At 41.4% G+C, this 11,528-nt stretch overlaps 1 protein-coding gene across 1 annotated transcript; it reads right to left on the bottom strand.

Moving 5' to 3' along the window:
* Positions 1-60: 60 nt before the first annotated feature.
* LOC121815126 (ribonuclease inhibitor-like) lies at positions 61-11,323 on the bottom strand. The gene is made up of 4 exons (XM_042224473.1): positions 11,283-11,323; positions 6,091-6,312; positions 4,543-4,716; positions 61-1,428 (listed from the first exon to the last, which is right to left on the bottom strand). Exons 1-4 carry the CDS (start codon positions 11,321-11,323, stop codon positions 1,395-1,397), a joined length of 471 nt encoding a protein of 156 aa, XP_042080407.1. The 3' UTR covers positions 61-1,394.
* Between the last annotated feature and the right edge of the window lie 205 nt (positions 11,324-11,528).

The raw sequence follows: 11,528 nt of genomic DNA, 5'->3' as shown, positions 1-11,528 counted from the left end.
GCCCCATCTAGGGCCTCCTTCCTTCTCCTCTTGGGTTGGGCGCGCAGATGTTGCTGAGATGTGTGGCCTTGGGGCTTCGGTACTCTTGGGGGCTGCCTTAAGACATTGTCCTGCTATACCATATATAATGTAATAACTGAAATAAGATGAATAGAAATGAATAAATAAACACATAAAAGAAACACCTGAACAAGAGGAGCCTATAGAGATTTTATAGAGCTGATCTTGGAAAAATATGTTTGCATTCAGGTCGTAATTCTGATTGCAAACGCTGCCAAACAGGACAGGATTATTTTTTTTAGTCTTTAGCTATTTTAATAAGAGCAGTCTCAGTACTGTGGTGAGTTCTAAAGGGTTCAGTGAGCTCATAGAGGTTTATTAAACTTTCACATCGTTCCTTCACATTTTTATGCATTCAACAAATACTTTGCATTCAGAAATATTAATTACTGAAAGACTAAACAGGAACCTAATCCACTGACAGTAATGAAACTGTGCATGCAAGCAGTCTTTAACAATCAAGCAAGTTACTGTGTAAACATTAACTGCAGTTCTCAATTATGCCACAGTGTGGCGCTCTAACACAGAACAATTACAGAAAATCAAAGCCTACTCTAGTTTACACTGATTTGAGTGCCGTCTAAATGACTATAAACCTTGTGTCACCATAAGAAGTAATCAGAGGAGCAGTGCTGGTATGATTTTTTATACTCTATCAGGGTTATAAAACACAGGGATGATGGTATATTCATCAGGATTCACTGACTTACAGTATATATATTATATTGCTTACACAGATGAATGTTTTATTCTCTAAGACAAAGGCTGCGGCTCAAGTTTAAAAGAAAAGTTTGACATTTAAAAGTGTTAAAGCATAGCAAACCAGAAGAAAAGAAGTAAGCAGGTCCAAACAAGGACCCACCAGTCCATCATCTATAACCAGGACATCACCGAGAAATGAGTGTAACTAACTTCCTGTAAGGGTGGACTCTAATTTAAATACATTTTGAACAGATAAATATTAAGTATATTTTCTAAGACAGTTCATCTTTTGTATAGACACATAGTCTGTCGTAGTTCTAAATATGCCTGCTCATTACAAGCAAGCTCAGGAAAAGAGAACAGAATCCCAGATTAGCAGGAGAAACACTCATATGCACAGTTTAAGCACATATATGTGTTTGCATAATGTCTGTGAATAATTCTTATTGAGTCTGCACTTCTAAGGGCAGTTCACACTGAAACAGTCATTTGTACTTCTTTTGATTCCTCTAGAAGTCACTGCTGGTTGAAGTTTTTCTTCTAACTTCATGGCCGAGTCAGGGCATGCTAATGCACAAATTCCTGCTGCTGTTTAAAACTCTCCAGATCATCAGGGCAGAGCTCGTCATAGCTCAGCAGACAACTGTTACCGACAATTCATGGGGGCTGTAGAGAGAAGAAATAACAGAGGTCATGAATTAGAGTTTACAAGAGTCAAAAAAAAAATATGATTACTGCATATCAGGCTCTGCGTGTAAAAACGAACAGTGACTAAGTGTAAGGATGATTCTCTGAAATAAGGGAAAGGAGTTTGCAGGCTTCTGTCTGACTGACTTTAAAGAAAAGAGAGAAAAAATCTAATTTGATTGTACAACTATCTGGTCAAAAAGATCCATGTATCTATATCCATATCTATATCTCTTCAAATGTCTTGGCTCCAACACTTCTTTACTTGCTTTAGAAATGAACAGAGGGCCTCTTCACCTCTTCCTCCTGAACTCTTGCTCACTGTGTCAGAGTTTTAGCTACTTCTCAGCCTCCTTTAGTAATGATGATACTTGTAACAAATATGGTTACAGCTCTGGAGGCCAGGAGCTTCAAAGAGTAGTTGTCAAACAGCTAACAGATCATCTGCAGAGGTTTATTTGAAGAGTTTCAGTCAGGTTTCAGAGCTCATCACAGCACAGAAACAGCTTTAGTGAAGGTTACAAATGATCTTCTCATGGCCTCTGACAGTGGACTCATCTCTGTGCTTGTCAGTGAAGTGTTCGATACTGTTGACCATGATTTATTACCATGATTAGAGCACGATGTAGGTATTACAGGTACTGCGCTGCAGTGGTTTGAATCATATCTATCTAACAGACTCCAATTTGTTCATGTAAATGGAGTCTGTTATACATTGCATTATACATGCTTCCCTTAAGCCAGGGGTCTGCAACCTTTAACACCCAAAGAGCCATTTGGACCTGGTTTCCACGCAAAAGAAAACACTGGGAGCCTCAAATACTTTTTGACATCTAAAATGAAGATAACTCTGTATATATTGTTTTTTACCCTTATGCTTTGTGTGAACAACTAAGGTGTGTTGTTTATGAAATCCATGAAGTGCTACAGAGAAAATTACATTTTATTTATGTAACTAACACATTTTGAACTCTTAAAGAAATATAACAAAAGGAAAGACACCCAGCTGAATTAAAATTATCCATGTAGCAAACAAAAACTGTTGTGAGCCGCCACCCTTATATCACCATTGGGCTTTTGGAGCCTTGACCTGACTTTTAAAAAATAACTGGGGAAAAAGCACTTATGCTGCTGAAAAAATAAAAATAAAAATAGATATTTGCAAAATTCTGCCTAAATATGTATTTTACCTGGTTAATGTGTGTGGCGGGGCGTGGTCTGCAGTATGCGTACAGCAACCGTGTGTGAAAAGTGGTCAATAGAGAGATGCTGAAAAGCATGTTCATGGAAACATCGTCGGGTCTGCCGTGGTATGTTTACAATGGGACTTCTGCTCCTGAACCTCTGCGCACAGCGTCTGCAAATCGGGGCTGTACTTTCATCTTTACAGGACTGTAAGCTGTCGTCTGTGAGGCGTGAGCGGTGTTCACAGTGGAGCTGCTGACATAATGTGGATACGAAGATCCATAATTGGGCTACCTGGGGTTGAAAGTCTCGATAAATGCACGGCGTTTCGGCGGGTACACCGGCTTCCACCAGTGTGACGCTTATTTTGAGCGATGAAAAAATAATAGAATATAATTATATTTTTATATTTCAATATCACAATAATCTTCCAATTTAGAACTACAAGTTAAAAAAGAACTAATATAAATAAAATACACTTCAGTTAAATACTTCTAATTTATTTTCCCAAACCACACGGAGCCGCATGCGGGACCGGAGCCGCAGGTTGCCGACCCCTGGGTTAAGCAGTATTATTAGAAGACATAGCATACAATTTCACAGCTATGTAGATGACAGCCAACTCGATCTGTCCATGAAGCCAGATAACACAAACCAATTAGTTAAACTGCAGGAATGTCTTAAAGACATAAAGACCTGGATGAAGTTTAATTTCCTGCTTCTAAATTTAGATTCAGATAAAACTGAGGTTATTGAATTCGGCCCTGAAAATCTTAGAAATACGGTATCTAACTGGACTCTTACTCTGGATGGCATTACCTCGGCCTCCAGCAACACTGTGAGGAATCGACTTTATATCCTTCAATGCACATAAACAAATTTGTAGGATTACTTTCTTTCAATTGCACAACATCTCTCAAAATATAAATATCCTGTCTCAGAGTGATGCTGAAAATTCCGAAAAGCCTTCAGTTAATCCAAAATACTTCAGCAAGAGTGCTGATCAGCAGAAGAAAGACAGACCATATTTCTCCTTAAAAACTGATCTTGAATAATCAGACCCCACCTTATCTTAAAGACCTCATTGTACCGTATCTTCCCAATAGAGCTTTGCTCTCGATCTGCTGGTTTACTTGTGCTTGCTAACACATTTAAAAATAAAATCGGAGCCAGAGCCTTCAGCTTTCAGGCCCCTCTTCTGTGGAACCAGCTCCCAGTTTGGATTCGGGAGACAGACACTATCTCTACTTTTAAGATTAGGCTTAAAACATTTCTTTTTGATAAAAGCATATAGTTAGGGCTGGATCAGGTGACCCTGAATCCTCTGTTAGTTATTCTGCAATAGGTCCAGTGTTTCACCTTCACTCACTATGTGCGTATGCACCAATCTGCATTTAATCATCAGTTATGCTCTATGGCTCCTTTCCACGGTGTGTTTTTGTCCTGTCTTCCTCCACTAACTCTCAACCGGTCGCAGCAGAAGGCCTACCCTTCTTGAACTTGGTTCTGCCAGAGATTTCTTCCTTTTAAAGGGGAGTTTTTTTTATTCCCACTGTCACTGAAGTGTTTGCTCATAGGGGGTCATATGATTTTTGGGGCTTTCTAGGGTCTTTACTAGTGCTGTCAGCGTTATTCTTGTTAATACGACATTAACGCCTTAACACAGCAAATTCCCGTTCGGCCCATGCCAGGGTTGCACGGCGCTAACGCGTTAACACAGTGCAGCCCTCGCAAGCCTCAGTCTAATCTCGTCCTCTCAAAAAATGATGACTGTTAACAGCTGCCGCTTTACTGCGAAAAGCAGCCAGTGAGGGTTTATAGGAAACACTCGATCTTTGCTCCGATACCAACTGTGTTTTATACAGTAGTGCTAAAAGCAGCATTGACTCAATGCCACTTCCTACTTACCACAGATTCTCCAGTCTGTAATTTGAATTATTCACAAGATTCACCAGCTGAATCATATCTGAATCCTGCAGGCCGTTTCTACTCAAGTCCAGCTCTCTCAGGTGGTAGGGGTTTAACTTCAGCGCTGAGCACAGAAAAGTACAACTGGCCTTTGACAAAGAGCACTCCCTTAGTCTGAATAAAGAATAAAATAAAAAGACAATGTTTCTGTTTTAAATATTTCATATAAATAATCAAACATAATAAGTAAAAAAAGAGCTGTCATTATTACTAATCAAATCTTGCTATTTCTGCTGCACAACAAAGACATAATAAAATCAGCTCTCATACACTGCCAGCTCAAGCAGTGACTTCATTTACATGCAGTTGTGCTCAGCAAAAAACATATGCACACCCATTTAACTGCCTGTTAACGCTGATTTGCGTAATGCCTAATGGCAGTTACTTAATGCATTTAGGCATGTGGGCATGGTTAAGACAACCTACCTACTTAAGTTCAAATCAAGCAACAAGTGATTTTGAGCATATCAGGATTATTTGAACCACACAGGTGGTTCTGAGTGTTTTAGAAACTACTGATCTGATTTTCCCACAAAACCATCTTTAGGGTTTACAGAGAATAGACACAAAAGCAACAAGTTCTCTTTTTCTTTTTTTTCTTTTTTTTTTTTGCCTGTCCCATTTGGTTCTTTAGCCATCAGAATTGTTGTCTGAAGACCAACAAGGATACCCAATGGATTTACTTTGCCAAATGGATCATCGTGGCATTGCCGTATTGGTCCATTTGATCGACCTTTGTTTTTATTATTTATTATATTTTATTTTCAGATGTTACAGACGGGACAGACATGAGTGAGGGATAGGAAAGGGAGAAAGAAAGAGGAAGGAAAAGAAAAACAGAAGGGGAGAGGGACAGTGAGAAAGGGGGGGAGAAAAAAAATCTCCTGGATCACCTGTTGAGAGAAGAATAGAAAACAAGCAAAAAAAAACCCAAAGCAACATACTAAACACAACACCATCGCATTAATCTAGCTAAGTGTAAACAGCAGTAAATACTAAATATTCAATGTTGTTGTGCAGCACGCAGGACAGACAGCGCACAATGTGCTTTGAAGTAGCAGCCAAGAAAGGTGTAATTTAAGTCCATGAGCAGTGAACACCCGTGTGCATAGCAACAAGTTCTCTGAGTGAAAATCTCTTATTGATGCAAGAGGGGAAATGGCCGAACTGTTTTGGGCCTCTAAATGCACAACATGTTGAACCTTAAAGCAGAAGAACACAGTGGGTGCCACATGTAGCCGCTAACAACATGAAAGGGTTGGGGACCACCAAAAGTGGACAATAGAAGAGCTGAAAAACAATTACCTTGTCTGATGTGTCTCGATTTCTGCTGCAACATTCTAAAGGCAGTCAGAATTTGGCATAAACAAACTGCAGATCCGTTGTGTCTTGTATTAGGGACAGATTGAACATGACTTTTTGTGAATTGAACCTGTAAGATCATCATTACATTCTGAAAACACAGTTTAATATGAAAACACAGCTGACCTCAGAATTTCCAGTTGACAGGGTCGACACTCCAGAAAACCACACAACTGCTTTACTCCAGAATCCTGCAGCTTGTTGTAACTCAGATCCAGATGTCTCAAGCGGGAGGGGTTGGACTTCAGAGCTGAGCTCAGAGTAGCACAGCTAATCTCTGACAATCCACAGTGCCACAGTCTGAATAACAAAAGAAGAAAGAAAAAGACACATACAATTATTTCTGACCTAATGACATGCTCAGGTTTTAAACGTAGTGCCACATCACTTTATAGTATGTAATGCACAGATATAAAACTCATTCAGGGAAAAGGTATCATAAAAAAAAAATCACTAACTGAAATAACGACTTAGCATTTCTCTAATGATGGTTTTGTATCTTGCAGGCATTCAGTGATGATTAGATTGGATTACTTTGATTTTTTAATTCCTCCTATCTATGTAGGATCGGTTAACCCTAGCAGGTATGATTACTAAGCTTTGGCTAAAATTTCACTGGTAGATGCTTCCAAACAATTTCCCCCCCCATTAAGAGCAGTCTGTTACATACAGTGGGGCAAAAAAGTATTTAGTCAGCCACCGATTGTGCAAGTTCCCCCACTTAAAATGATGACAGAGGTCAGTAATTTGCACCAGAGGTACACTTCAACTGTGAGAGACAGAATGTGAAAAAAAAATCCATGAATTCACATGGTAGGATTTGTAAAGAATTTATTCGTAAATCAGGGTGGAAAATAAGTATTTGGTCACCTCAAACATAGGAAAATCTCTGGCTCTCACAGACCTGTAACGTCTTCTGTAAGAAGCTTTTCTGTCCCCCACTCGTTACCTGTATGAATGGCACCTGTTTGAACTCATCATCTGTATAAAAGACACCTGTCCACAGCCTCAAACAGTCAGACTCCAAACTCCGCCATGGCCAAGACCAAAGAGCTTTCGAAGGACACCAGGAAAAGTATTGTAGACCTGCACCAGACTGGGAAGAGTGAATCTACAATAGGCAAGCAGCTTGGTGTGAAAAAATCAACTGTGGGAGCAATCATCAGAAAATGGAAGACATACAAGACCACTGATAATCTCCCTCGATCTGGGGCTCCACGCAAGATCTCATCCCGTGGGGTCAAAATGATCATGAGAACGGTGAGCAAAGATCCCAGAACCACACGGGGGGACCTGGTGAATGACCTGCAGAGAGCTGGGACCAAAGTAACAAAGGTCACCATCAGTAACACACTACAACGGCAGGGAATCAAATCCCGCAGTGCCAGACGTGTTCCGCTGCTGAAGCCAGTGCATGTCCAGGCCCGTCTGAAGTTTGCCAGAGAGCACATGGATGATACAGCAGAGGATTGGGAGAATGTCATGTGGTCAGATGAAACCAAAGTAGAACTTTTTGGTATAAACTCAACTCGTCGTGTTTGGAGGAAGAAGAATACTGAGTTGCATCCCAAGAACACCATACCTACTGTGAAGCATGGGGGTGGAAACATCATGCTATGGGGCTGTTTTTCTGCCAAGGGGACAGGACGACTGATCCGTGTTAAGGACAGAATGAATGGGGCCATGTATCGTGAGATTTTGAGCCAAAACCTCCTTCCATCAGTGAGAACTTTGAAGATGAAACGAGGCTGGGTCTTCCAACATGACAATGATCCAAAACACACCGCCCGGGCAACAAAGGAGTGGCTCCGTAAGAAGCATTTGAAAGTCCTGGAGTGGCCTAGCCAGTCTCCAGACCTCAACCCCATAGAAAATCTGTGGCGGGAGTTGAAAGTCCGTGTTGCTCGGCGACAGCCCCAAAACATCACTGCTCTCGAGAAGATCTGCATGGAGGAATGGGCCAAAATACCAGCTACTGTGTGTGCAAACCTGGTAAAGACCTATAGTAAACGTTTGACCTCTGTTATTGCCAACAAAGGTTATGTTACAAAGTATTGAGTTGTATTTTTGTTATTGACCAAATACTTATTTTCCACCCTGATTTACGCAATAAATTCTTTACAAATCCTACCATGTGGATTCATGGATTTTTTTTTCACATTCTGTCTCTCACAGTTGAAGTGTACCTCTGGTGCAAATTACTGACCTCTGTCATCATTTTAGGTGGGGGAACTTGCACAATCGGTGGCTGACTAAATACTTTTTTGCCCCACTGTACATTGAAGGCATCATCAATAAAGCGCTCTTCACAGCTACAAAGCAGGCGCAGTCCTGGAAGAAATCAGTCATTTAGTAAATTATAATAATAATGGATTGGATTGATATAGCGCTTTTCAAGGCACCCAAAGCGCTTTACAATGCCACTATTCAGTCACTCTCACATTCACACACTGGTGGAGGCAGCTACGGTTGTAGCCACAGCTGCCCTGGGGCAGACTGACAGAAGCCAGGCTGCCATATTGCGCCATCGGCCCCTCTGGCCAACACCAGTAGGCGGTAGGGTAAAGTGTCTTGCCCAAGGACACAACGACCAGGACAGAGAGCCCAGGGATCGAACCAGCGACCTTCCGGTTACAGATGCGCTTCCAATTAGTGATAAAGTCAAACAGAACGAGAACTGAGGCAATTGACTGAGTATGCGCTGCAGCCAGGGCCACGGGAACATTTCACTATTAGAAGGGGAAGAAGTTACAGGAGAAAAATCATGAAGCCGAAGATGAAAAGAGGATGACTTCGTCTTGTTGTCAATTCTGAGGTGGGCTCAGTGACTTCAGGAGCTTTCACAGTCACTCGACCTGAAAACATCCAGAGAACATCCTGTGGATTTAATAAGGACAACCTCAAAGAGAAAACTAACGGGAAAGGTGCAGAGACCATAGCAGTCACCAGGGGGCGCCCTTCACTGTAACTTCAACTGCATCAATGCGTCCTGCTCTTTTCTGTTTTAAATCAAATTCAGTGGCAGATCTAGAAAGTTTTACATGGGGGCGGGGTCAAAGGAGGGGCAAGAGGTCTAGGCAGGTGGCACATACCTCTGCAGGGAAGTATGTGAAAATGCCCTATATGTAAATGGAGTCAACAAGATATCCACAAAAACCTTTAAAACTATTTATTGTTTCATCATCTCTTCTAAGAAAACAAAGTCAGGGTGATTTTTTACAAGCAAGTAGAAAAACTTTGCTCATATCCTGCAAAACTCACTGGCAAGACATTAACAATCATGCGCAGGTCAAAAGTCTATGAAGGTGGCCCTGTCCTGCCCTGTGCTCGCATCTTATATATCAAAGCAGAATAATCAGAAAATCCTCACTATAGAGGACAGAGATCAGTTATAAATAAGTTAGAAAATATCTGTAAATAATTAAGACACATTAAAAATAAACTGCTGAAGTAGAATCCATCCATGCATCCATCCTCTTTTGCTTAACCAATTCAGGGTTGCGGGTGAGGATGAGTCAGTAAGTGGAGAACTCGGACCAAGGTAGAGTGACCAGGTATCCCTCCTTATGATTTACCGCACAGCGATTTTATCCCCCTCTAGACGCTCTAGTTTCCAAAGATCATCACTGCAAGACAGACCTGTCACTAAAGTTTGGATCTTATTGAATGACTGTGAAGAAAGCAGTAAAGATCATCACGGGCCTCCTGCAGTTTAACATGTCTGCATGTACGCAGCAATTCTCCACAGTGGAAACCTACAAATCACAAGCTACTCAGATGTTTGTGGAACATGAGAAACTGCCAAAAATATCCGTGTAGGTTGTGAAAATGAAATGCAGCTACGATGCAGACAAGAAAACTTTTACTGGCTGGTGGAACATGAATGTAAGAAAGGCTTTTCTCACGTGAGCTTCACAGCTGATCGATGCATCCCCACTGAAAGCCAAATGAGACTTGAACCAGACTGAGAGGCTCCTTTCATTACCAAGAAGCTCATTCAAATAAAATATGTGCTTCAAATGCCAAACTCCTGTGTCACACACACTCTTTGGTTTTTACATTTAGTTTTCTGTTATCTCGTCACAATACGCACAGCCTGTGTAACCTACCAACTGTGGTGACCTGGTGACCCCTCCCTCTGTCGCCACCTTCAGGACAAACTCAGACTTCATGTCCTGGAGGACCTCTGAGTGTGGCAGTCCACTCTCTGAGTGTTTTCTGGCTGCTGAGAGAACAAGATGTCAACATCTGCTGCAGCTGTTCACTCCCCAGCCGTTTACTCTGTGTGTGTGGCGGTGTGTGTGTGTGTGTGTGTGTAACCAGCACTAACGGCTAACGGATGCCTCTGTGAACATCTGTAAAAAAAGTGTGGGTTTGCTGTGGTTTCTGATGTTTCATGACGTTCATCCGTACTGTTATTGCCTGGACCCCTCATACACACACAAACAGACACACACATTCAAGGTGGTGGAGGGAGGTAAGGCATCTTTGGCCGGCCTCAGACCACCAACCGCCCTCTCTTTATCTCCTTTTTCCTCTCTTAGCCTTTTTTTCTGGCTCCGGAAAACCAGAAGCCTCCTGCGTTGCACAATTTCGGCCCTCAGCAAGCAGCCAGCAGGAGGCTCTGAGTGGGTGGGGGCCAGGGTGGGAGTATGGTGTATTATTGTCTGATAATAGCATATGATGCTCTGTGACAGGCTGAGGCCTCTGTTAGCACTGCTGACATCTCACTGTGGAGTTTGGGTGATAAGTCCCATTAAACCTGCGGGACTTTCGGGGCCTCCGTGACATTCAGTGACCCCTAAAGTATTCGTAACTTTGTGTTTATTTAAATGTAACTTTACATGGAAAGACTGAGATTTTTTCCATCAGTTTACATTCAATAATCAGCAAGTCAAAGCGTGTTTCTAGCAGATTTGATGGAAAATCAAAAAATGAAATCTCTCATTGATGAAGGTGATCAGACACTTTGCTTTGGCGGCTTCCTGTTGGCTTTGCTAATCCAGCACATGAAGACACACGGAGCAGAAACAACACGCTTCAGAGTGAATCAAAAGCAGACGACCGTAAAAAATAAAATAAAATAAAATAAAATAAAGTGCAAAGCAAAAACAAAGTCAGCAGTGTTTACACTAAACAGGCTCTCTGCTTGCTCCTGCTGAAGGCGGCGATCTTTACTGTGTCTAATGACTTGGTGTATTAGTGATTTAACATTTTTGTGGTTGTTGTGTGTTGGTTTTACTGTTTTTATATTGTTCTTTGTGGATGATTGCTTCAGAGTCTGTCTGTTTCCAATAAGGGGCAATAAAATAACTGACCTGAACAGTGACATCAGCACCCAGAGGTCACTCACGGTCATGTTAGAGTTTCTTATGTGATTTAAAAAAGCTCAGGCAGTTAAAAAAGAAGAATGAGTGATTCATTTGGAGTTTGAGCTTTTTGGTATTTCGACAAACTGGATTATATTTTTATCACTGATTGATATTATGCATGATTATGTTTAATCTGACAAGTATTTTCTGTTTAAGTTCTAACTATGCCATCCACTACATTGCTGTGCCGGC

This window comes from Haplochromis burtoni, unplaced genomic scaffold (assembly GCF_018398535.1).
Source record: "Haplochromis burtoni strain Fernald_Lab_line unplaced genomic scaffold, NCSU_Asbu1 Contig_138, whole genome shotgun sequence".
Taxonomy (NCBI): domain Eukaryota; kingdom Metazoa; phylum Chordata; class Actinopteri; order Cichliformes; family Cichlidae; genus Haplochromis; species Haplochromis burtoni.
This window is presented reverse-complemented; position numbering and strand designations above follow the sequence as displayed.

Excerpts from the sequence above, each read along its gene's own strand:
- LOC121815126 (XM_042224473.1), bottom strand. The coding sequence starts at position 11,323 with ATGACCGTGAGTGACCTCTGGGTGCTGATGTCACTGTTCAG. Across the intron at positions 6,313-11,282 it reads GTGCTGATGTCACTGTTCAG|GTCAGAAATAATTGTATGTG; the intron begins GTCAGTTATTTT and ends GCATGTCATTAG. Across the intron at positions 4,717-6,090 it reads TGTCAACTGGAAATTCTGAG|ACTAAGGGAGTGCTCTTTGT; the intron begins GTCAGCTGTGTT and ends TTCTTTATTCAG.